The sequence below is a fragment of the Columba livia genome, chromosome Z (assembly GCF_036013475.1).
Source record: "Columba livia isolate bColLiv1 breed racing homer chromosome Z, bColLiv1.pat.W.v2, whole genome shotgun sequence".
NCBI lineage: Eukaryota > Metazoa > Chordata > Aves > Columbiformes > Columbidae > Columba > Columba livia.
In genome coordinates, this window is record NC_088642.1 from 37,072,521 (window position 1) to 37,099,504 (window position 26,984).

The 26,984-nt window shown below is 43.8% G+C and overlaps 1 protein-coding gene across 3 annotated transcripts in view; it reads right to left on the reverse strand.

Annotated features, from left to right (window-relative positions):
* Positions 1-7,343, reverse strand: part of CAMK4 (calcium/calmodulin dependent protein kinase IV) — a 171,428-nt gene extending 164,085 nt beyond the window's left edge. Inside the window, exons 1-2 of one of the 3 annotated variants that reach the window (XM_065045415.1) lie at positions 7,309-7,343; positions 6,975-7,182 (exon numbers count right to left, since the gene is read on the reverse strand). In XM_065045415.1, the coding sequence (XP_064901487.1) occupies positions 6,975-7,141 (167 nt within the window). In that variant the 5' untranslated portion in view covers positions 7,142-7,182; positions 7,309-7,343. The other 2 variants (XM_005506235.4, XM_065045419.1) reach the window with 2 other exon arrangements.
* Between the last annotated feature and the right edge of the window lie 19,641 nt (positions 7,344-26,984).

Genomic DNA, 26,984 nt, shown 5'->3' on the forward strand with positions numbered 1-26,984 from the left:
CTCCATCCTCGTGACACTCACCCTTTATATATCTGTAAACATTAATGACATCACCCCTCAGTCTCCTCTTCTCCAAGCTAGAGAGACCCAGCTCCCTCAGCCTTTCCTCATAAGGGAGATGCTCCACTCCCTTAATCATCTTCGTTGCCCTGTACTGGACCCTCTCCAGCAGTTCCCTGTCCTTCTTGAACTGAGGGGCCCAGAACTGGACACAATGTTCCAGATGTGGTCTCACCAGGGCAGAGTAGAGGGGAAGGAGAACCTCTCTGGACCTACTAACCACCCCCCTTCTAATACACCCCAGGATGCCATTGGCCTTCCTGGCCACAAGGGCACAGTGCTGGCTCATGGTCATCACTGGATGTCCAGGTCTCACTGGATGGCAGCACAGCCTTCTGGCGTATCAGCCACTCCTCCCAGCTTCGTGTCATCAGCAAACTTGCTGATAGGTAAGTTTACAGGCTGGAGAGTTGGGTAGGGAAAAATTTAATGAAATATAACAAGGGCAAGTGTAGAGTCTTGCATCTGGGCAGGAACAACCCCAGGTTCCAGTATAAGTTGGGGAACGACCTGTTAGAGAGCAGTGTAGGGGAAAGGGACCTGGGGGTCCTGGTGGACAGCAGGATGACCATCAGCCAGCACTGTGCCCTTGTGGCCAGGAAAGCCAATGGCATCCCAGGGTATATTAGAAGGGGGGTGGTTAGTAGGTGGAAAGAGGTTCTCCTTCCCCTCTACTCTGGCCTGGTGAGACCACATCTGGAATACTGTGTTCAGTTCTGGGCCAGAGTCCAGTGCAGAGCCACAAAGACGATTAAGGGAGTGAAGCGTCTCCCTTATGAGGAAAGGCTGAGGGAACTGGGTCTCTTTAGCTTGGAGAAGAGGAGACTGAGGCGTGACCTCATTAATGTTTATAAATATGTAAAGAGTGAGTGTCACAAGGATGGAGCCAGGCTCTTCTCAGTTACAACCAATGGTAAGACAAGGGGCAATGGGTACAAACTGGAACACAGGAGATTCCACTTAAATTTGAGAAGAAACTTCTTCACAGTGTAACAGAGCACTGGAACTGGAACAGGCTGCCCAGAGGGGTTGTCGAGTCTCCTTCTCTGGAGATATTCAAAACCTGCCAGGACACATTCCTGTGTAACCTCATCTAGGTATTCCTGCTCCAGTGGGCGGACTGCACTAGATGATCTTTCGAGGTCCCTTCCAATCCTTTACATTCTGTGATTCTGTGATTCTGTAAGTTGCAAGTACTGAGTGCCTTTAAGTTTCAGGACCTCAGCAAGGATCACGCAATTGAAAGACTGCCCATGAAGGACAAGGTAACCTTGGAAGTTCCTGATTTATCATTCTTACCAAAGAAAAATCTGATACATTTCTGGGTTTTTAAAATTATTATTATTTTATTTAATCTTTAAAATTAAAGAAAGCCCTAAGGATTTTGTTGGAAATAACTTCCAGCTGCCCTTGACAATTTAACAGATCTTCAATACACCTACAATAATATTAGACAGTTTAAACTCAAATAGTTATGCAGTTTGGCACAGTTAGGAAAGGGAGTGCATGCTCAGTAAAATATCATAAATAAAATTACAACAAAGAGAAATTCCTTTTCCATAATATTGCTGAATATATTAAAAAAAAAAAAAAAAGTTATTAATTTCCTCTTCACTTAAATACCATTTTTATACTAATCCTGAATTCCAAGACTCTATAGAAAGATAGAGCATGGATTACATAATGCCAAAAAAAGGTTTTAATCCTTAAGGAACACACAAGTTTAACATCTAAAATTATTAACTTTTTTTCCAAGGGAGTGTGGAAAAAAAGCCTTTAGATGAAATATACGAAGAAAAAAATTCCGATGGCCACAACTGACCAATGTTGCAAACTTTAGTGAAGGAACAGGTATTCTTTATAAAACAAATATCAAAATTTCATCTTTACATCACTTTGAAGTACTGTTAAGTGGCACAGACAAAATCCTCTTGTCAGAAATGGACTAAAAATAAGGTGAACTACCCAGGATCCAATAAACCATGAAAACAATCGTCCTGACTCAGAATAACAGCCTATCTAGTGCAGAATACTGGTTTTAACACTGGCCAAATACAGATGACTCAGGAAGAATATAAGAATAGAGCAAAACTATATCAGTACTGTCAAAGAGTATTCTCATAACACTCAACAACTTGTAGTTCAACAGTATCTTCATGTTTAATCAGTCTTAATGGATTTCTAGAATGTAAACTTGCCTAGGTGTCTGTTAAACCCATGTAAGTTTTTAGCATACATAACATCCAGTGGCCTGGGGTTCCATCACTTAAGTACACACTGTGCTGCAACAGCGTTACCTCCTGTGCTTCATTTTTTGCTAGCTCTGTCAGCTGCCCTGCAGAGCATGCATCAAAGAAAAAAGGAAATAAGCACCTCTAACCAGGTGTTCTATCTACGTCATAAGTGTCTCCAGAGCTCTCTCTCTTAACCTTACTAATAAAACAACCAAATGGTTTCTCCTCCACCTCCATTTTATTTATTTAAACTGAATTTCATCATAGAATCACAGAACACTTTGGGTTGGAAGAGACCTTAAAGATCATCTAGTTCCAACCCCCCTGCCATGGGCACGAACACCTTCCACTAGACCAGGTTGCTCAAAGCCCCATCCAGCACGACCCTGAACACTTCCAGGGATGGGGCATCCACAGCTTCCCTGGGCAGCCTGTTCCAGTGTCTCACCACCCTCATGGTGAAGAATTTCTTCTTTATATCTAATCTGAATCTACTCCCTTTCAGTTTAAATCCATTACCCCCTGTCCCCCTGCCCTTGTAAAAAGTCCATCTCCAGCTTTCTTTTAGGCCCCCTTTACATACTCGAAGGCTGCTCTAAGGTCTCCCCAGAGCCTTCTCTTCCCCAGGCTGAAAAACCCTGACTCTTTCAGTCTTCTTCATTGGACAGGTGCTTCATCCCTCTGATCATCTTTGTGGCTGACCTCCAACAAGTCTATGTCTTTCTTCTGTTGGGGACCCAAGAGCTGAAAGCAGTGCTCCAGGTGAGTTCTCATAAGAGTAGAGGAGATGGAAGAATCACCTCCCTCAACCTGCTGGTCACACTTCTTTTGATGCAGCCAAGCATATGGTTGGTTTTCTGGGCTGCAGGCACAAATTGCCAGCTCATGTTGAGCTACTCATCAGTCAACACCTCCAAGTTCTCCTCAGGGCTGCCCTCAATCCATTCTCTGGTGAGCCTGTATTTATGCTTGGGATTGCCTTGACCCCTGTGCAAGACCTTGCACTTGGCCTTCTTGAACTTCATGAGGTTTGCATGGACCCACCTCACAAGCCTGTCAAGGTCCCTCTGGATGGCATCCCTTCCCTCCAGCATGTTGACCACACCATACCACACCACACCGCACCGCATCACACCACACTGCTTAGTGTCATCAGCAAACTTACTGAGGGTGCACTCAATCCCACTGTTCATGTCATTGACAAAGATGATAAATGGCACCGGTCCCTATGCCAACCCCTGAGAAACACCACTTGGCACTGGTCTCCACCCGGACATCGAGCCATTGACAGCAGCCCTTTGAGTGACACCATCCAGCCAATTCCTCATCCATCAAGTCCATGTCTCTCCGATTTAGAGACAAGGATGTTGTGTGGGACTGTGGCTAATGTAGTAGATGACATCAGTTGCTCTTTGCTTAGCCACCAACACTGTAACCCCACCACAGAAGGCCAAAAAATTTGTCAGGCACAATTTGCCCTTAGGGAAGCATGCTTGCTGTCACAAATCACCTCCTTATTTTCCATGTGCCTTGGCATAGTTTCAAGGAGGCTCTGCTCCATGATCTTGCCAGGCATAGAGATGATACTGACTGGCCTGTAGTTCCCCAGGTCTCCCTTTCAGTGCTCTACCAAGCAGATCCCCAAAGAGGTCAAGGTCCGTTCTCTAGAAGTCCAGGGTAATGAGCTTGCCGTGCACCCTACTCACTGCCCTAAGGATGCTGAACTCCATCATTTCATGGTCAATGAAGCCAAGGGTGCCCTTGAGCTTCACATTCCCCACCAGCCCCTTGTTGGTAAGAATAAAGTCCAGCATAGCACCTGTCCTCATTGGCTCCTCTATCACTTGGAGAAGAAAGTTATCAACACATTCCAGGAACCTCCTGGATTGCTTCCGTCCAGCTGTGTTGCCCCTCCAACAGATACTGGGGTGTTTGAAGTCCCCCATGAGGACTGGAGCTTGTGAATATGAGGCTTCTCCTATCTGTCTACATGTCCTAGTTTTGGCTGGGATAGTTAATTTTATTTCTAGTAGCCGGTATAGTGTTGTGATTTTGATTTAATATGAGAGGAAAGTTGACAATACACTGATGTTTTGGGTTTTGCCTGGTAGTCAAGGACTTTCAGCTTTCAGTGCTCTACCAGTTGCACAAGAACCTGGGAAGGAGCAAAGCCAGGACAAAGGAGTACTCCTTACCATATAACATCATGCTCAGTATATAAACTGGAGCACCTGGGGAGGAAACACAGGTGTTCAGGAATGGACAGCCTATTGCATTGCGAGTGGTGAGCAATTGCTTTGTGTATCACTTGCTTTGTATATTCTATTGTTGTTACTATTTTCTCTTTCTTTGCTGTCCTAGTAAACTGTTCTTATCCCAACCCATAAGTTTTTTGCCGTTTTTGAGTCTCTCTTCCATCCCACTTGGGAAAGAGGAGTAAGCGAGTGGCTCCATGGTCCTTGTTACCAGCTGGCATTAAACCATGACAGTTTTTTTTGTCATGCAACATCAGGCACCACAAAGGACTGTCATGGTTTAACCCCAGCCAGCAATTAAGCCCCACACGGCTGTTCACCTCCCCACAGTGGGATGGGAGAGACAATCAGAAAAGTAAAACTGAGAAAACTCGTGAGTTGAGACAAAGACAGTTTAATAACTAAAACAAAAGCCATGCATGCAAGTAAAGCAAAACAAGGGATTTGTTCACTACCTCCCATCAGCAGGCAGGTGTTCAGCCATCTCCAGGAAAGCCAGGCTCCATCATACATAATGGCTACCTGGGAGAACAAATGCCATCACTCAGAACACCCACCCCTTCCTTCTTCTTCCCCCCAAAAATATACTAAGCATGATGCAATATGGCATCGAAGATCCCTTTAGTCAGTTTCGGTCAGCTATCCTAGCCCTGCCCTCTCCCAGCTTCCTGTGCACCTGCAGCCTTCCTTGACTTGATACAATCATTGCCAAGCAACAACCAAAACATCAGTGTATTATCAACATCTTTTTCATACTTAATCCAAAACACAGCACTATACCAGCTACTAGGAAGAAAATTAACTCTATCATAGCCAAAATCAGGACACTACTTCTATCCAACAGCGGAGCAGGCTTAATGGCTCACATCCCTACACTAGCTGGGTGTGGTTATCTTCCTTATTCAAACCTTTTGTTAGGGTTTCAGCATCTACTGTGTCATCTTGCAAGGTAGAAAAACCCACTGCACCTCAGCTTTCATTATATTTTCCTTCCTCAGACAGGAAAGTTCCCATTTTAAAATCCCTTCCCAAGATTCACAATAAAGCCATGTTGTACCACCAACACAGCCTATTCTTAAACAAAGCCCACAGTCACTAGCACACACACTGAAAGGATCCTAGATAGACCACATGTGACAGTATTAATCCAGGTGACAGAGTTGGTATTGACTGCTGTTATTCAGCAGTACACACTCTTTTTTGACAATCTGGGACACAAAACTGACACAGCCATATCTCCTGCTTTACATTTTTATGTTTCTGCATAGGTGTACAGTGAAGTATATATGTGGCAAGCATACATAAACCTATGCCTATTTAAAACTGGCTAGCCTGAGTAGCAATAGTGGCAAAAAGGTAGCAGCAGATGCTTAAAACCTACCCGGCACACCAAGGATGATACTGTATTGTATTTCTACAGCCTTTCCTGCCCCTATCAGTTACAGTATAGCAAGTACAGGTATGCTTTGTAGCAGTAACTTCCACTGCATGTCCTTTTTGCAAAAAATACTGTACCAAGGCAACCATGTTATTACCTGCAAATTTCCCACAGTCATCCAGGATTTGAATACACTGTCACTGTCAAAGTTAGAAATTGCTATTTTATCTCCTGATGTAGATATTTAAGTTATCTAATGTATACCCTTAAAAAAAAAAAAAAAAAAAGTGGAAAATAAAACCTTTTTTAAACACATTATTTTCTACCCACAAATTTGACATAAACCACCAAATGTATTTAGAGAATAAAAATCACATACTAGATACAAGCAACGGCATTTTACACTGGACTTCAGTTTTGGAAAAAAAAAAAAACTGAACACTTGGGGCCTCCAAGTTGACAGGCAGAAGCATCAAGGCACTATGGCAGAATTCATGAATGAACATATACCAGGTCACTCATCTGCACTGCATTTCAATGAAAAGACTCTACTTACAGAGGCCTATTCACAGACTCCTGTCTCAGGAGGGAGTTTTGTCAGCGCAAGGTCTGAAGGTGCTGATAATGGCCATAACAATAAAAGATCTCATATGAAGTGAGGCTGCGAATAAGCTGGCATTTTAGCGCTCTCGAAGTGAAGCCTCCCATTCAGCTGATAGATACAGTATTGTCTAGAGTTTGCAAATATACAGGTAATCTGACTGAGGTAACGCTGCTCATATGGACCAGCATTCACCGAGACGGACTGATGCCCTCTCCTGAAAATCGCTCGTTTCTTTCGGGGAACTGCACAGCCTGGCTCTCGGGAGGTGTCATTTTCCTTCGAAAGCCTACATGCTCTCCCAATGCCGTTCGCGCAAACCAAAGTTTTGACGCCCTCGCCACAGCGACGCAGTGCTGGTGGGAGGGCAGATCCAGCCCCGCCAGCCCTGGCACCGCGGTGGCTGCACCCGCGCCCCGCGGCCGCCCCGTCCCGCGCCGCCTCACCGTCCCAGCTCGGACTCCAGCTCGAAGTAGTGGGCCAGGGTGTCCTTGTTGGAGCCGTCGATCCAGTAATCGGACGTAGCGGAGCCGGGGCGACCGGCAGCCGAGGAGCCGGAGGAGGACGAGGATGAGGAGGAAGAGGAGGAGGAGGGCATGGTGACTTTCAGCATGCTGGGACGCCTGCCGGCGGCTGCCCCCTCCTCGGCACCAGCTGCAGAAAGCAAAGCGACAGAGTGGCTGGTGGTGGCGGCGGCAGCTCAGCTCCCCTCCCTTCCTCCCTCTCTCCTTTCTTCCTTCCTTCCCTCCCTCTCTCTCTCTCTCCCCTCCTCCTCCCCACCTCCCGCGCCGCGTCGGCCCGGGCCGAGCTGGAGCGGCGGCGGCGGCTGCGGCTCCCCCCAGCCCGGAGGGGCGGTGGGGGAGCCTCACGCCTGGGCGGGCCCAGAGCGGCCGGCGGGGCGGGGCGGAGCGCAGCGGGCGGGCTGGGCACGGCGGGCGGGCGACGAGGGGCAGGGAGCTGCTGCGGGCGGGGGTCGAGCCGTTCCCGGGCCCCCAGCCCCGCCGAGCCGAGTGCAGCCCGTGGTCGCCGGACCGTGCCGCGTGGGCGATCCCTGCCGGCCGGGACCGATCCCCCAGGCTGGCCCTGTGCGGCGGGAGCTCTGCGGGTTCACTAAAAGCATGCTAACACAAGCGGTCACCGGGAGCGCAGCCGCCCGCCGCCCCATGAACGGGGGGGATCGAGCTTCACGGGGGTACAACTTCATGAAGGAGGAATGGCATGCCGATCGGGAGGGACCGCTGCGGTTTTTGCCGGGGTCCGGCGGTGCGGGCCGTACCGGCCGGCGGTGGGGCCGGGAGGCATGTGTAGCGCGTAACAAGGTGGGCGCCACCCCATTATGCTGCACCATTTTGCCAGTTCCAGATCTGCGATCGGTTGTCAGGGTGCATCACGGAGTTCAGGATTTTATCTCTCAGCGTTTGCTATGCATTTGGGAAGGAGGATGTGGAGTCAGAGACTGAACACCACCAATAGCAGTGGGAAAGAGGCTGACAAGTGCTCAAACATGACTGCTGTAAAGAAATTGCCATGCTTTAATGTCACTCTTAACAGGTTATAAAATCTGCAGGTAATGAAATGCATCCAATTATAATAAAGTATATTTATCCCTGGGTGTAAAAACCTTAGCCAGAAGTGGCTATATAAGGGCAGTTTCTGTCAGTGTAGTGGTAAAGTAAAACAGCAGCAGTCATGTGTGCCTTGCATGCATAGTATGCCAGATCAATCCTACTCACATCCTCTCCATGCTATTACACCCACTCATACTGTCACGCACACACAGGCAGGCAGTAAAATGGACCATGTGCAAGCCTGTGCAGCACAAGTGACAGAAGTATTTTCCTCTAATTTTCGACCACAATCCACTTGCCTGTTTTTAAACGTTGTATTTCTTGCTCCGATAAAGCACAGTATCCTGTTGAAGGTTAAGTGTATTAATTTTTTCCCGTATGTTTTGTTTCCCCCCATAAACAACTCTGTCTCTTACTCTTCCCTATCTTCCTTACAGTACCTGGAGGGGGCAAGTAATCTTAACTCTGAATCTCTTATTTTCTCAAAGACATTAAAAAATAAATACTCCTCTCTGCATAACCAGATAAATGGAAGAAATATGTTCTAATCTGGTCTTTGTTAATGGTAGGAAAGGATAAAAGAGACAGATAAAACAGATGCCCTTTCTTCTCAAGTTTACTTTTTGCCATCATAAAATTGCAAAGTAGATCACATCATTATTTGAGATTTTATAATTTTCAAATCCATATTTGAAAGTAAGAAAAAAGGAGACTAAAGTCATACTTTGCAAACCAAGTTCTATGCATAGCAGTTTCACAGAAACTCCACACTTCCTTGAGACCAACTTTGTGGCCAGAGCACCTACCATAGCAAGGCTGAGATCAGTGCCGGAGCAGCAGACAAGGAACCTTTTCACTGTTACTCATGCCTTTTCCCAACTCCCCAGCTCGCTCTGTCTCTGCTGGTCAGTGCGGAACTTTTCTTCATAAAGCTTTGGTTGCTAGGTGACATTTTTTCCTGTTTTCTTATGACATTTTCTGACAGCATCTCCTGGGAGAAAAAATGGTCACTGATGATAAAAATCACACACACACAAAATGGCCAATCAGCACACTTAGAAGACTGGTTTTCCACATTATATTTTTGTTTATTCAAATACCTAACATGTTCTGTAACCCAAAAGCACATGTATTTCCATTGCAGTTGGGTTTTTGTAAAAATTATTTTAGTAAGATTATGTTTATCTAAGTACCTGCAGTCAGATTCATGGCTCAGATGATCAAGGTACGCTCGCCCTGAGCCTTTATGTGCTCCTTGCTAAAAGACATAGCATCTGGGGATTCTTTTTGTACCTATGTGAAAGGCTTACTTTCCTTAAAACTCTGTCTCAGTGTGAGCTGAATCACACCATACTGACAATCCAGAACTTGAAAACTGGCTGGACCTTATTCTCCAAGATGTCCACTTCCTTACAAAATTAAAATAACAATATCCAAATATGTATAAATGGAATGAAACAAAGTATTTAGGTTACATGCTGCATGTAACCAGCACATGAATGCCTCTCTCACTCTCCAGGATACAAAAGGCAGCATTTCAAATATGCACTGCTCCACTTACATCAGATCTATGTTAACAATGTGAAGATTTTCACTGTCGTTTTTGGACATGAAACTAAACTACTGATAAAACTTCATTTATGTATTTGTGGCATACTATGTGTAAATTTTTACTATGGAGCTACAAATATCATTTTCCCGCCAACAAAATCAGGTTACAGACTCAGAGGAAAAAGGCAGGTCAAAGAGGCGTGCATCTTTTGCAGAAGAAGTTTTTATGAACAAAAAATACATGAAAGAGATGTCCAGCCTCCTGCCCCTCCCCTGCTACCCATAAATTTAAACCCAAACTGAGAAGTTAATCTGCTGTGTTTGGTGAAGGTGGGATTAGTAATCTTTTTGCCCTCCTGTGTGCTGCAATTCTGTTTTGTGGATGCTTTTTTCCTTCTGTATAGACGTCACTGAATTCAGGTATAAGCAGTCCACACTTTCCAGGGCTAACTTCAAAAACAGGTATAGGACAAGAAACTTTTAAACTTGACTTCTTAAATTTTTGTACAGTTTGAGCAGCTAGACTTTGCATAGAAACTTGAGAACAAGCAAATTCTGTTAATAATTTTGAATAAGTGGTTCACAGATTGTGGGCGTTATTTGAAAGAGTAACATTTTAGTCACTGGAGTAACATTTTAGTCACTGGCTGGCTTAGGCTAGTATTTCTCCCTAGGCAAACTGTATCATATATCTTCAAGATACCTATATAAAAACTATTTTCATGTCCTGTACTTCTATCTCTAAAAAAAAAACAACCAAAAAAAAACCCAAAACAAAACACAAACAAACAACAACAAAAACACAGCTTCTTATTGAACGTACAAGATGTCCACACCTATTATAGAAAAGGTGCTGTCATCTATAAGAAGCAAACTGTCAGATACTGTCCTCAATAAGGAACATTTATCTCAAAATATTTTGTAGATACTACAGCTTCTGTCTTTGGATAGATGATCCACTGTGGATTACACATTTGCATCTGTGCTAGACCTGATGCTTATCTTCAATATGTGTAATGCGAATTATATCTTCTGAATCAGAAGTTACTCAAACCATGCCAAATAGAATTCAAAGAAGTTCAGATCAGGGCAAATCCCAAAAGCTTTCTCTTCACTTTCCCATCATTAATTTTCCCTGCTGAATACAAATCCTTGCATTACATTTTATTTTCTACATCTTTCATCTTGCACTCAACTTCCGGTACGTTTGGATGACCATGCAAGCTTCCACTGAATGCCCATCAGTTAGAAATGCCAACACCTGCTAATTTCTTTATTTATATAGATGAAGCCTTATGACTTGTTTTGAACAAGTTCATCACAGGCTCTTAATTTTTATCTTTCATGCTGTTTTATATGTAAATCTAAGTCTACTTAAAGATTTATAGAGCTGCTGGATAAAGACAGACTCTTTCATCAGCTGTCTACGTGAAAAGATTAAATCAGGTAAGAATGAACACCAGCAGAAGAGTAGTGACAGAGAGGAAATGTGTTTATGCAAGAAAACAAAGGAGAGAAACAGAGAGATCCTTTGCAGAGTGGTGGAAGGGGAGAAGGACAGTAGCAACAAGCTCTTTTACCTCAACCCCTACACATGTTTGGAAGTCAAGACCATTTTTTTCCAGTGTCTAGGAAAAGCAAACATGTAAGTGGTGATAAAAAAGTGATTGCCTGAAGATGAACTGTTAGAAAACAATGTGATTCAGCCATCCCTGAACTGCATTATGTGGGCTTCAGTTATCAATAGGATCATTTTATATTCATTGCAGGAGGGCACACAGAACAGTTATCTTTGCGACATAGTCATGGCACTTATCTTTCTTGTCCCTCTTTAAGAGTTTCAGTCAATCCTTTGATTTCTAGAATTCAGAAGGATTCTTGAAGCATTCCCTTTCATTTTGCAAGATCGAACAGCATTCTTTGGTTCACTAAAGAAAATAAAGCTGATCCACAAAGCTACATGAGTCATTAAATCCAAATAAACCAACCTCTTGAGGGTAGGCTTCACAAACCAAAAGTAGCCTAGGAGGACCCACAGAAGTTACACATAGCTATTCCTGAGTGAAACCCACTTAACTGCTTCTGCAGTTAATCTTTGCTAAAACAAGATGCAGCTGAAGTTTCTCTGCCATTTTTAGCAGCTCAAGAAACTTGTCTACAATAAAATGCTTCCTTGTTTCTGATGCAGGAATTTTGGGGTCGTTGTTTTTTGGTTTTGTTTTCCCCACCCAGCATGCTATTATGCAGTTTGAACTCATTACATCACAGGGTAGTGGAAAAAGAAACCTCTCCGTACCCCACACCTGAAATAATAACAACAAAAACAAAAAACAACAACAACAACAAAACAACAAACAAACAATCAGAAACCAAACAACAAAAAAAAAATCAGAAGGTGAACTCTAAAACGTACATGTAAGAATATGAACTTTCTGCCAGGGTTAAGATGATGCCAGCCATACAGAAAGTTGAAAAAACAGAACACATTATGAAAACTGACGTGGAGAGTCCTAGTCACAGTCAAGCATTCTTAAAATAAAATTAAAAAAAAGTTTACAACGTTGTTACTTTCTCTTTCAAGATGGAAAAGTCAATTTCATAATTGTTTTGGTATTTGGAAAAAAGATATCTGCATACGGGAAATTATATAAACACTGTGCAAGGGAGGCAAAGTTAGTAATTTCTGAGAAAGCAGTAATTTGTGTGAAGCAAACTTACTTTCAGAAGGTAGGCTGAAGTCCAACCTCAATTCAGCAGTAAATCAGTCATTTTGGAGAGAGGTTTAGAGAGAGGTTTAGGGATGAGAGCGTTAGCAGCTTGAGTAGATGTGCAATGAATTGAAGAACTGGGAAACCACATTTTAAACAGCTTAATTTTTACTAATTCCTGCAATTTATATTCTGTCCGACATCAAGGTAAATATTAAGTCATCATGTGAATGGAAACAGCTGCCACTCACCTCATTTTTAAAGTTACTCAGAGATTGTACACCTCCTGTTGCTGACTGCTGACAGCTAAAAATTCAGCAGATACTTCTGTGTTATATTTTCCAGCAGGGAGAAGCAGTCTAAGCTATTTGCTTGATTTTCCTGTATAACTATGTACAGATTCTGTAGTGCAAGATTTCTGAGTGCGGTTGTAAAGTGAATTCTTCACTGCCACCACCTCAGCCTCTTATCTAGCAGTAAAGTGGGTTCAGTAACTGGTCCATTAACAGAGAAGTTAATAGCCATGGCTTTACTCATAGAGCTAGAATTTGATGTTCATCCCTACAGCCATCCATAAGGCATCTAGTTTTCTAGCTGGGGTAGCTAATAATTCTTGCTTTGCCCGTTGTATTCTTTTTAAACCTCCCCTCATCCCAAACAAAATAAATAAAACCCCACTGCATTCTGATGAACCATCAGTTCATACTGTTGCTGTCCAGTATGGAAAAGATTTTCCAGTTTCACTGATTTGCCTCTTATTTGAGTGGCTACAAGTTGAGAGGGCTCTAGCTGTAGTGTACTTGTGATTGAATTTCTTGTGACTCGAGTGCCACTGAAATAGTGGGAAACACAAACTGCTTTTACCCAGGACATGGCACAGAAAAGGAAAAATGGCTATCGTCATTTCCTTCACTGATTTCTGATTGGATTGCTGCTAGTTCTGTACTTCTGGAAAACAGCAGTTTTTATGAAAAGGAAATGGCTGTGGTTTGATGATATTGTTTTGTATGACTTTCTGATTAAACATCCAGATATGGCCTTGCTCAGTTGCAATCTAATCACTTTGAGTGCCCTGCCAGATATTCATGATAAAGGCTTGCTATGTATTAGGTAAAGGTTTCTAAAAAAGATCAAACTCTGCAGAAAAAAAAAAAAAAAAACAACAGATATTACATCATCATCCAATTTAAAAGTAAAGGTTAACTATTTAGCTACATGTTTTGGTCCAGGATTAGACTGCACCTTCAGTCTTCATGAGGGTGATCAAGTGGCAGACCTGATGCTTCTGTTGATAGATCCCACATGAGACAGAAGTCATGGGGAAAAGTTTATTCAGAAAATCCAGAGAAGTCAAAATACAGGCTCTTGAGTATTTCAGAGAATAATTCCTTCATTTTACTTCCCTCTGGACTGAACTTCTACGTCTTTTTGTTTTGTATTGTTTTGTATTGTTTTGTTTTGTTTTTTTCTAAAAAGTCCCTTTATTCTCCAGATTCACAAGGCCCTGGATATTTTTCTGCAGATAAGCCCCATGAGGGGACAGGGCCACTGGCTACAAGATTGGTAGAATGGACTTCAAGGGTTGGGGGGCAACCTACAATGGGGCTGTGGGGACAGTACCGCTGGGGATGGGGAGAGGGGTACACTGGGCTGCAGAGCCACCAGGGATGGGAGCCTGGGAAGAGGGGGGCTGTGGGGACCGTGGGGATGGAGAAGACCACAGGCTGGCGGCAGTGGAGTGTGAGGGGGGCTGTAAGTCCCCAGGGGCCATAGAGCACAATGGCACATGGGGGTCAGCAGGGTTGTTACAGTCTATGGGGAGGAAGGAAGTGGAGGCTTGGCGGCCTAGGGGTCTGTGAGTAATAACGTTTGCCCATCTCCCTGTAAATGTATCCGCAGATGCTGGAGCCTGAAGAGTCTCTGGTGCTTGCAGGGGTTGTCCTGCACAGTGCTAAATAGTTGCCAAAAAGGTGGAGTAATATAACTTCTGCAGCCCGAGAAGACAGTGGTTACACCTGATATATACAGCGTCATAAATACTCCAGGGACAGACGGAAGCTGCACACGTCAGTCTGGAAAGCAGAGACCTGGCCTGTGGCAGGCTGGGTGGCTGTGCCCAGTGCCCAGCAGATGAGACTGGGCCTCACCACGGGGGCGCTGCAGGGACTGACATGTGGGGCACCCTGACTGACGCCTTTTCCCTGCACCCCAACAAACCTGCCCAAGCACATAGAGATGGAGATAGATGGACTAGAAAAACACAATCTCAAAATCATATTGTATCACCTAAATATGGTTCTGATTTCAGGATTTCTAGACTTTGTGTCACCATTGTCATTTCAGATATGTAAGCTTACCTAACTGCTCAGCTCTTCAACAGTTCTTTTATAAAAACCCTGGGGCTTCTGAATGAAACTTTCCTCACCCTAATAGTTTTCTCCATCTTATCTCTGGATCTTTCCAAAACTATTCAGCTTTTATTCTTGAGAATTTACTGCAGCTAATTTAACTCTGGGAGAAGAGCTGTTTACTGCTCGGTAAAGGGAGGACTTAGAGCACCTCATCTGCTCTCTGGTAATCATACACAGAAAGACTTTTGTTCTGTATTTTTTACAATTCAGGAGTAATTGCTGTAATTCAAGCGTGTACACAGGGATACCTTACTCTAAGCTTCTGATGAACTGCAAGGTCTTAGAATTATTCACGAACTCAGTATCATTAAACTCACCAATAGACTTGCAGGACAATACACATATAGCGTAGATGACTTATGCAGTTTTCATTAAATAAAAAACTTTATTGGAAATATCTAAGAGATTCAGTCAGGACTCAAAGATCATACGAGATTATACTTTCATAGAAGATACACTATGTCTTGAAAAAAAAAATTCTGAATCCCTCCAAGGCAGAACAGAGCTTAGTATTTGCAGGTCACAGAACTGTAATTTCTTCTTTAGATGATACATATTTATATTCAAACAAGCTGCACCAATAAAATTGTGCATTTCCAAGCACAAGAGATGAGTTTTATTTGCCTTTTTGAAAATCAGCTGCATTTCATTTTGTATAAATTCTCTTTTAGCTTATTTTTTTTTTAATCTGTCCCCCTCATTTAATTACAGTAGTGGGGATTAAAAATTATGATCATATTTGCAGACTGAACATATATATTATTCTATTACTATACTTTCCCCTTCAACTACTGCTTTTCCAAAAAAATTGAACAAGGATTATATGAAAAATTCTAAAGCAATCTGGTAAAATTTCCAGTAGAGCTAAATGGATGTCATGGATAGACACTGTATTTCCGAATCTCCACTTTCATGTCCCAGTATGGCCTCTATAAGTCAAAAGCAAAGCAAAAAGCAGAGCAGTTTCATTGCTTGTATAAATGGTTTTTCTTGTTTATTTCTCACTCAGTAGTTTGCCACTAGATATAACTTACCATAGTTTAGACCCTTTATTTATGTAATTTGTCTTTGGTAACATCTGACTTGGACAATCACTTTTCAAGGACTTACACGTCCCTTTTTGTTGACATTAAATTTTTTAAACACATGATTAGGGGCATTCTGTTTTCCTCAAATATTTTTCTGCTTGTGTGTTTGGTTTTTTCAATCTGATCTGAAATGCAATCAGTGAAATACTGAACATTGAATTCAGTAAAGAACTCTTCAATAAATCAAAATGCTGTGATCACAAATCAGTATATTCTTCAAGGGAATTTGTCCATTTTTTACTCAATCATTTGTGTTCAAAATATAAAGTAAAGCTGCATTTGCCCAGTCTTCATCGTAAAGCTGAGTTTACCCAGGGGATCTAAATTATCCTTCAGCCTTTACATGAGTAAATGACAAGATGTGGGTATGTAAAAAATAGTGCATAAGTTGAGTACTGATTTGCACATAATCACTGTAGGTGCACAGAAAGCTTTGGTACTTACAAAACAATTTCTTCTGCCTCCATAGAGCCCCTGTGCAGGAAGGCAATATTGCAATCTCCCTTTTAATCACCAGTAATTTTGTCATGATCTGCTCTTTCCAGAAATGCTTTTCTAAAAACGTTTTTAATGCAGGAATAGGCAATCAGGTGCTTCAACTCCTTCTGACTGATTATAGTTGTCTACCTGTCTAGTTATCTATTACCACACCAAAGACAGAGCAAGTTCCCCTCTTTGCAGTTCACTTCCACTGCATATTCAACCTGGAAAACAGGCACTTATTCCAGATCTAGTATCTAATGGCAGGAAGTTGTGCCAGGATAGGTTTAGGCTGGACATTAGGAAAAGATTCTTCCCCCAGAGGGTGGTGGAGCACTGGAACAGGCTGCCCAGGGAGGTGTCACAGCCCCAAGCCTGACAGTGTTCAAGAAGAGACTGAACACACCCTCAGACACACGGTGTGAACTGTGGGGTTGTCATATGCAGGGACAGGAGTTGGACTCGATGATCCTTGTGGGTCACTTCCAACCCAGGACACTCTATTTAGCAAGGCATAAAAAATGGGCTTTTATTCATGATGTTGTTTTTATTGGAACTTAAGCACGTGAATACATCTCTCTGAACAAGGTCAAAATTTAAGTGGCTTGGTGAATGCATACTTAGGTCCTGACCCCCAGTAGAAAAAACTGCAAATTTTAAAGGAACAGACTTAGTCCCATGCCACTGGATCATCCAGCCTTCTCCATCAACTTCCTAAAAAAATGCAGATTGTTTAAAACAGCAGCTACATGAACTGCAAACATTTTAGATAGACTACAGGAAGTGTCATGTAACAGCCGCAGTCTCTAACATATTTTATTACATTAAAAAGTGTGCAAAGGATCAGATATGCCCGTTTCTTTTAAAAACCCAGAAGCCAACAAGACCAAAAGGTCCTCTGCCAGTCATCTATACACATTACAATTTTCTGTTAAAATCCTATTTATATAATGAATTCTTAAAAATGCTGATTTTAAAATGGGAGCACTGTCAGCCCCTAAACAGGACAGCAGCAACAGGAGCTCATATACATTTCGGTGAAGAAAGAATGCAGGGCCTGGCTCTACAACTTATTGTGCATTTGCTAGACAGATGTTCTCCAGGACAAGATTAAATAGTTTGTAGTAGTATGATTCAGTAGAATATGTCTATGAATAATCACCCATAGTTCACATACTTATGTATGGACAGGTTTGATTTTTCCATGAAAAGAATAACCAACTGAAAAATAAAAAGCTGCTTCTAGAGCTGAATCATTCATATTCATTCTCAAAAATAGAGTCCTGTGCAATGTTGCCAAATTTAGTATGTTGTATTCAGCACATCAATAGAAGACAATTATTTTTCTCTGTAGTCCAACATAGCAGTGATGTGATTTATTGTCGGGGCCACACTGGCTAGATGTTAATTTGGAAGGTTACTGGTCTGCCAGATAAACATGTGCAACTTGGAAACTGGCCAAGGAGGCAGGTGGAACAGACTATTGCAAATGATGGTAATCCACATACAGGTTCTGTCTTTGCTGCTGATGTCCTCTGGCTGCCCCACCAGAAGGAGCACCAGGAGCAAAGAAAGGCAAGAGTGTCCTTGCTATCCTCACCACCATGAACCCTGCAAGGCCATTGCTTCCCGGGCAGTGGCAGCACTGACACATCTGCCTGTGGAGAAAAAAAAGGGGAAAGAGGCCACCTCAGAGGGGAGCTGATGCTGGAGTGGGAAGCAGAGCGTTTTTGGTGGAGGATGAAGAGGTTGTGGGTGGACACAGGTGCTGAGGCTGCTGTGATGATGCATGGGGTGGGGAGAAGTGTTTATCAGGGACCTTATGTGGGAAGCAAAACAGACACTATGACAGACCAAATCTAAACTTCTCAGGCCTCAGTGTATTCAGGCAACTTCCAATGGCTGAGATTATGTTCTCCATGCTGGTCTCCCCTACTTGCTCTTAAACTGCTTATCCTTGAGTTTTATAAACACAATGCAAACTAGCAGATGAAAGCAGAATACTAATGAATACATGTGAGCTACAAAATTGTCTTCAAGTGGTATCTTGTTTTCTCATAAATGGTAGGTCAAAAATATCTGTTGCCTCATGGCAATGTAAGGAGAGTACCACCAATCAGATGCTGTCAATATATGCTTTTTTCTCCCTTTTACCACCTGGAGCTTCTTGATCAATTTATCTCATTTGATTTATCGTTAAAATCTGGCAATCTTTGATGAATTAACATTTTTGCACCTCAATCCCAGACAGAGCTGCCACAGGAACATGCAGTCATCCAGACCTCAGGCTGCAGAGAATGTCAAGGCCTTCCATCAGTAAGGAGTGGCGGTAGAGAAAACAGTTGTGTGAGGTGTGAACAAGTGGATGACCTGCTCAGCCTGATAGTGGAGCTGAGAGAGGAGGTGGAAAAGTTGAGGAGTATCAGGGAGCTGGAAAAGGAAATTGACTGGTGGGATCAATCTCTGGCCTCCCAGAGACAAGGAAGATCACCAGCAAAAAAAGATCAAGGGATTCCTATATCCTCCCCTTGCTTGACTGAAGAAGGCAGGTCAAGGGAACGGGATGAATGGAAGAAAGTCCACACTTGGGGTGGCAGGAGAAACACCCCCTTACCCACCTCACTCTACCAGGTACCTCTTGTTCAACAGTCATGAGGCTCAGGATGTGGAATGCAGTGACTTGAGGAATATGGGGAAATGGCAGCATGTTCCTGTCTGGCATAGAAGGAGGGGCCCTGCTGTGGCTACCCCACCCTCCCAGGTTCCCTTGCAAAACAGATATGAGGCCGTGCAAGTGGAACCAAACAACGACATTGATGGAGGCAGTTCAACCAAGCTGCAGGTGCCACAGAGGATAAGTCACCCTGTGCCCTCTTGTCAGAACAGCTCCCACAAAGAGAAAAAGGTGGGTCGTGGTCATAGGAGACTCCCTTCTAAAGGGAACAGAAGGCCCTGCATATAGCAGGCCAGACCCACTTCTCAGGGAAGTTTGATGCCTCCCTGGCGCCAGGGTTAAAGACGTGAAAAGAAAACTTCTTGCCCTGGTTAGGCCCTCAGACTATTATCCCCTAATAATTTTTCAGGTAGGCAGTGATGAAACCGAAAGGGGAAAACTTAAGGCAATCAAGAGAGACTTCAGGGCCTTGGGATGACTGGTTGCAGGGCTGGGAGCACAAGTAGTGTTCTCTGCTCTGCAGTTGCAGCATATGACAAGGAAAGGTGCAGGAAGACCCAACAGATCAATACCTGACTGTGGGACTGGTGCCACTGGCAGAATTTTGGGGATTTTGATGATGGTTTGGCTTACATGGCACCTGGCCTGCCAGCAACAAATGCAACACACCTGTCTCAAAAGAGAAAAAGGATTCTGGGGCAGGAGTCAGCAGGTCCTATTGAGAGGGCTTTAAACTACATTTGAAGTGGGAAGGGGAGGAAACCAGACACAGCAGAGGCAGAGTGGTTGAGAGAACTGGGACTGTTCAGCCTGGAGAAAAGGAGGCTAAGGGGAGATCTTAGGCCTCAGTGCCGGACAAGGTCATGGAGCAGATGATCTTGAGTGACATCACATGGCACTTATAAGAAAACCATGTGATCAGGCCCAGTCAACATGGATGTATGAAAGGCAGGTTCTGTTTGACCAACCTGATCTCCTTCTACAACAAGGTGACCCAACTAGTAGATAAGGGGAAGGCTGTGGATATTGTGTACTTAAACTTCAGTAAGGCCTTTGACACCATATCCCACAGCATTCTCCTGGAGAAGCTGCAGCTCATGGCCTGGATGGGTGTACTCTGCAATGGATAAAGAACTGGCTGGATGGCCAGGCCCAAAGAGTTGTGGTGAACGGAGCCAAATCCAGTTGGTGGCTGGTCACGAGTGGTGCTTCCCAGGGCTCAGTATCGGGGCCAGTTCTGTTTAATCTCCTTGTCAGTCATCTGGATGAGGGAACTGAGTGCACCCTCAGTAAATTTGCAGATGACACCAAGTTGGGTGGCAGTGTTGATCTGCTGGAGGGCAGGAAGGTCATACAGAGGGATCTGGACAGGCTGGATCACTGGCCTGAGGCCAGCTGTACGAGGTTCAACAAGGCCAAGTGCCGGGTCCTGCACTTGGGTCACAACAACCTCAGGCAGCGCTACAGGCTCAGAGAAGAGTGGCTGAAAAGCTGCCTGGTAGAAAAACATCTGGGGGTGTTTGACAGCCAGCTAAATATGAGCCAGCAGTGTGCCCAGGTGGCCAAAAAGGCCATCAGCATCCTGGCTTGTATTAGGAATAGTGTGGCCAGCAGGGCTAGGGAAGTGATTGTCCCTCTGTACTCGGCACTGGTGAAGCCCTGTGTCGAGTACTGTGTTCAGTTTTGGGCGCCTCATCCTAAGAAAGACATTGCAGTGCTGGAGAGAGTTCAGCAGAGGCAACGAAGCTGCTGAGGGGCCTGGAGCACAAGTCCTATGAGGAGCGGTTGAGGGAATAAGGGCTTTTTAACCTGGAGAAAAGGAGACTGAGGGGAGACCTTATGTCTCTCTATAACTACCTGAAAGGAGGCTGTAGCACAGAGGGTGTTGGTCTCTTCTCTCAAGTAGCAAGTAATAGCACAAGAGGAAATACTTTCAAGTTGTACCAGGGGAGGTTTAGGTTGGATATTAGTGAAAAATTCTTCATGGAAAAGGTTGTCAGGCATTGAAACAGGCTGCCCAGGGAAGTGGTGGAGTCACCATCCCTGGAGGTGTTTCGAAGTTGTTTAAACGTGGTTCTTAGGGACATGGTTTAGTGCTAGAGTTATGTTATGGTTGGACTCCATGATCCTGCAGGTCTCTTCCAACTGAAATGACTCTATGATTATGTGATTCTATGATTCTAACTCCCTGAAAAACTGTAATACTTTCACTTAGTTGCTCACATCATTGCTATTACTGATATAGCACATACTCTTTTTGTAATGGCATTAACTATCATGCAATTTTATTTCCAGAGGCGGTCAAAGATTTACCGTGTGAAATTACCAAAACTTCTTTAAGGCCATGAGATAGTAGAGTTGCTGAAATTGTTTTCTAGCCTGAAAAACATAAAAGACAGAAACCAGTATGAGTTAACATGGCTGCAAATGTTTGCTGCCTTGCAGCTGGTGAGGTACCCTTCATTTGAAGATCCAAAATTTTTAAATGAGTGAGGCTCTCCTCCAATTCAAAACCAAATCCTGGACAGATAACAATCTGTGAACACAGAACAAGAATCAGCTAACAGATTGAAGACAGCGTACAAAGCATTATTAAAAACTGACTAGGCACATGAATTTGTCATTACCAGCACAACTGACTCTTGTGATATTTTGTCTTTTCCATACAGCCCCCAAAGGTGCCAATGGACTGTATCTGTATTCAACTTTCAATTAAAAAAAAAAAAAAAAAAAAAAAGAAGGAATATTTTTTATGGTTTTTTGTGGTTGGGAGTGATATTTATGGGCCAAAAAAATGGAAAAGTTTGCATCTTGAATGCAAGAATGAAGAAAAACATAATTCAAAAGTTGTTTTATAAATCTCAGGAGTTTTATAAATCTCAAGTGTTTTACAAATCTCAAGAGCCTTCACTGGGAAGGTGCACTCATCTCTTTTCACTCTGCTCCCTCCTGTTGAAATAAATGGCAACCTCCTATTGACTGGTGGGTCTTGAAATAGTTATAGGAGTATGAAGTTGGCTGTTAAAGAAACCACATTTTCTTGTTCAAGCGCTACAGACTTCCATCTGCTATCATTATTAGTAAGTCACTTTTCAACACCAGCTTCATGAGTGTTTTCTGCATGCAATATCACAGATGATGCCTGGCCTCCAGCTCCATTGTAATGTACATTCAGATTTTTCTTTTCTTTCTCAGTATCTTAGCAATGGTGAAGTCATTACCCTTTTCAAGGTAATCCAATTCCTTCACACGCTATAAAGTGTAATAACAGTATAGTTCTTAAAGCATGATGATGCTTACAACAGACTAAGAAATCAGTCCTGAACAGATTGACCACATCTCCACCAAAGCAGGTGTCTTTTAGTCTGGAGACTTTCCTGGACTGGCTGTATGAAAGGTGAGGAGGCTACACAGTGATTCAGTTCTGTTAGCAAATATGCAACAAGAACTTGTCTTAATCAGCAGAAGTTCCACATGTAAAGGGGAATGGGTACAGTGACAGGAAGCTATTACTGTAAGGCCTAGGACCTTCAGAGTAGACATGGAACAAGGAGAGCTACCTGCCACCTTGTGGGTCAAGAAGAAGGAGTGGAGCTTACAGAAAATTGTTTTAGCAGATGTCTTAGGAACTGGATGTGATTTTTTAACACCCGGTTTCTGCTGATTAAAGAATTTTCAGACCAGTCCCACTTGTAGATACCTTCTTTCAACATCACCACATCTATTACCTGCTGCCTGCTACTAGATGACTGCCACATCTGCCTGCCATCTAGATATTGTCTGTGACCCTGATCTCCTTGGCCACAAAACAGATTGTGTCTAAGTCTTGCAGATTCTTCATGGATAGTATTTTTATCTTAGCAGTGAAGACGGAAACAAAGAAGATATTCAGTAACTCTGTCTTTTCTGTATCATCCATCACCAGGGAACCTACCTCATTCAGCAGCTGACCTACATTTTCCCTAACCTTCCTCTTGCTGCTGATGTACTTGAAGAAGCCCTTATTGTTGTCCTTGACATCCCTGGACATATTTAATTCCAAGTGGAGCTTGACCTTCCTCACTGCATCCCTGCATACTCTAGGAGCCTCCTTACATTCCTCCCAGGTTGTCTATCCCTTTTTCCACATTACATATACATCTTTTTTTCACCTGAGTTTTGACAGGAGCTCCTTACTCATCCATGTTAGCCTCTTACTTCCTTTACTTGATTTCTTCCTCATAAGGATGCATCAGTCTTGGACTTGGAAGAAATGATGTTTGAATATTAGCCAGCTCTCTTGGACCCCCCTATCTTCTAGAACCCTATCCTGTGTGATTCTTCCAAGCAGGACCTTGAAGACATCAAAGTTTTCCCTGCTGAAGTCCGTGGTTTTAGTCCTACTTTTATTGTCCTCCTTCCTCTATGCAGGGTCCTGAACTCCACTATCTCATGATCGCTGCAGCCGAGGCAGCCCACAACCATGACATTTCCAGCTAGTTCTTCTTGGTTTGTCAGGACAAGGTCCAGCAGCACACCTTTACTCATTGTCTCCTTTACCATCTGGGTGAAAAAGTTGACATCAATGATCTGTAGGAGTCTCCTGGACTATGCGTGCTTATCACACAGCAGATGTCAGGGTGATTGAAGTCTCCCGTGAGAACCAGGTCGTGTGATTGTGAAGCCACTTCCAGCTGTCTATAGAAAGCCTCATCAATTTCCTTCTCCTGGTCAGGTGGCCTATAGTAAACATCCACAACAGCATCCCCTTGTTAGCTTGTCCCTTAATTTTTACCCATAAGTACTCAGCTCATTCATCATCCTTCCCTAGGCAGAGTTCAAGACATTCAAGTTGCTCTCTCACATAAAGTGCAACTCCTCTACTTTCCCTTGCTGGCCTGTCTTTCCTTACCAGTACACAGCCTGCCATGGCAACATTCCAATCCTGTGAGCTGTCCCACCACATCTCCATAAGAGCAATGAGATCATGGCCTTGTGAATGAATGCATGTAGAGCTCTAATTCTTCCTGTTTACTCCCCATGCTACACACATTGGCCTATAGACACTTCAGGGAAGTACGCAAGCATGTGGGTGTCCCATGAGGGGTACACAAGGATCCACCTCAGCCATGTTTACCCTTGAGGTGGTTTGCCTTCTGGTTCTCATCTTGGGAGACAGCTAAGGAGTATTTTTTGCTGCTCTGCTTGGTCTGGCATGTTCCCCAGCTGGACATGATGGTGTGAGCATCACCACTTTGGACCCCACTCCCCAAGCTCATCAGTTTAGACCCTGCTTCACCTCACCCGTCTATGATTACTGTCTCATCCCACAGCGGGTCCCAGGTGTGTCTGATTACATCCTCCTCCCCTACCCAATCTAGTTTAGAGACCTGTCAATAAGCCCTGCTAGCATGTGTGCAAAGACCCTCTTCCCCTTGTGTAGGCCATCTCATTATCCAAACTTGTGGTGGTGACATCAGCCACAGAGCCATGTGTTGATAGAGTGCACCCATCTGTTTCTGCTAATGTCACTGCCCATGACTGGAAGAAGAGAAGTAAAAATAACTTGTGCTCCTGATTCCCTCACCAACCATTCTAAGGCCCTGGAGTCTCTTTTGATTGCCCTTGGATTATGGGTCACAACTTCATTGCCACCCACATGGAAGACCAGTAACAGGTAGTAATCTGAGAGCTGTACCAGTCTAGGAAGTTTCCTGGCGATATCCTTAACCTGGGCCCCAGGAAGGCAGCAGATTTCCCTAGGAGGAGGGTCCTTCCCACATACTGGATGCTTCATATCCCCCGAGAAGGGAGTGACCCACAACTATAATGCTTCTTTTCTTTCTTGTGGAGGTGGTTGCAATACAGGGGGTAGGTCTTTCAGATTGTGTGAGCACCTGTGGTGTAGATGGTGTAGATGATCCTTCATTTACATCTGTCATTGCTTGAACTTCTACTTCCTCGTGCCTGTTGTAGAGAGGCACCTGGGAGGGTGGAGTGGGAAAGGGGATGTTTTATCTGCTTCCTCACATGTGGACTTGTTTCCATCCACCCCTCTCCCTTGACCTTGTTTTCAGTCAGGCAGGGTGAGAGTAATGGACTCTCTTGATCTTGGTTACTTGGTGGTGGCCTTTTGTGTCTCAGAGAGGCCAGAGCTTGATCCCACCAGTCTATTTCCTTCTCCACCTCCCTGATGTTTCTCAGCCTTTCTACCTCCTCCTTTAGCTCTACCACCAGGCTGAGCAGGTCATCCCCTTGCTCACACCTCACACAGCTTTTCTCTTTCTTACCATTCCATGCCAGAGAGAGACTTTGGCGTTCCCTACAGCCTGAGTTCTGGACAGCTGTGTGTTTCCATGGTAGTTGTGGGTTGCTGCCTGCTTTGTAGCACATGCAGGGTATTTACCGTTCCTCTGGATGGCTACCATAGTAAGGCTCCTCCTTTGAGTGTGATAACCACTAACTGAACTTATCTGTTGAGCTGGCAGAGCTTCCTCACCCTTCTCACTTGCCTTTCCATGCGAACTGCCATGATAACTGCCTCACCCCTGTTTGCTGGCCCTGTTCACTGTGCTCCTGCTTGCCTGCTCTTCCTAGGGGGTATTTAAATCTCCTGGTAATGCCCGCTCCGTGTCAGCCTCTCTCATGTGATCTGCAACTTCTTGGCGTGAATGCCAGAACCGCCTCTTCCTCGGGTTTCCCTGCCTCCAGGAAGCCTGCTGTCTGCCCCTGTCTAGCGCTTAGCTGCAGGAACAAGCCAATCTGGTGTTCAGCTGCGGGAACTAGCCACTGCCACCGCTGTGTGCCTCGCTGACTGACTGCTGAATGGTGCTGATAGAAAAAATTTCCCTCACAGACTGCTGGTTTCTTTATATAACGCCTCTAGTTGAAGTCATCAAACATAACAATTACTTGTTTGTGCCTTTGAGTCCCTTAAGAGCCCATCACCACACTGCTCACACCTCTCACTCACCATGAGAAAGACAACTACTGCATTCGCTATACCGGGTCAGCCACAGACACTACCTCGTTACATCTGTGTAGCATTTCAATGTTATGCATGTTCTGCCCATGTGCATGGGATAGCGGACTTTTAACCACCTGCTGTCAGAAGATTATTTCACTGTCCGTAATGCAGAAGGCCAAACATTAAAATCGTTCAGGAATCTTAATTTCCCTAAATTTGATACTTATGATCAAGAACCGCCAACATAAATTTGTAACAAACCATATGTTTGTCTAGTTTGAGTCAGGTCCAATGATGTTTCCACCAGTTCCTGTAACAGAAATTCCTGGCAAATGTTTTTCTCCACAACACACTCAATCTGAAACAATCTAGGTTATTGGGAAAAGGAGCCTTGGAAGGCATCAGAATTACTCAATCATTCTGACAGTTGTGGGAGGCCAACGGCTGGAAAGATTCTGTGAGAACTAAATTAAACTGTTCTAACAAGGCGTGTATAAGCACAGTATGATACTCTGGTGCATAACAGACCACAGCCTTTAGATGCCAAAATATTATTTGGATGTTGGGCAGTATGTTCCCTTCTAGCTTGCCACATTTTTTTCTCATTTTTAAAAAAATCCTGTGAATTCCTAGTAACAGTAACACATTGAGCATTGCTCCATTGTTCAAGGAACTCAAGAATACCTTACTGATTTATTTATAGGCACTGAGGTATGATGACAGATCTGAGAACAGAACTTACAGCTTTCTTCATGCAATGTAAGAGTTTTGCTTTTCCACAACCCCAGTCTTAACTGGAAGTTTTTACCTTCTTTCAGCTTTGCTCCTTCTTGTAATCCCTGCCTATTGTATTTGTCCTTACAGGAGTGGAATTGATCATGGGAATTAGAAAGACTTTAGGCCGCTTAAATCACTAAACAGATAAAAAGATCAGACAAGAGGACCCAAAGTGCTACTGAGGACAAATACCCTTAATGGAAACAAATACAGATCATACTCTGTAACTTCCATTAGCTCTGGGTCAGCACAG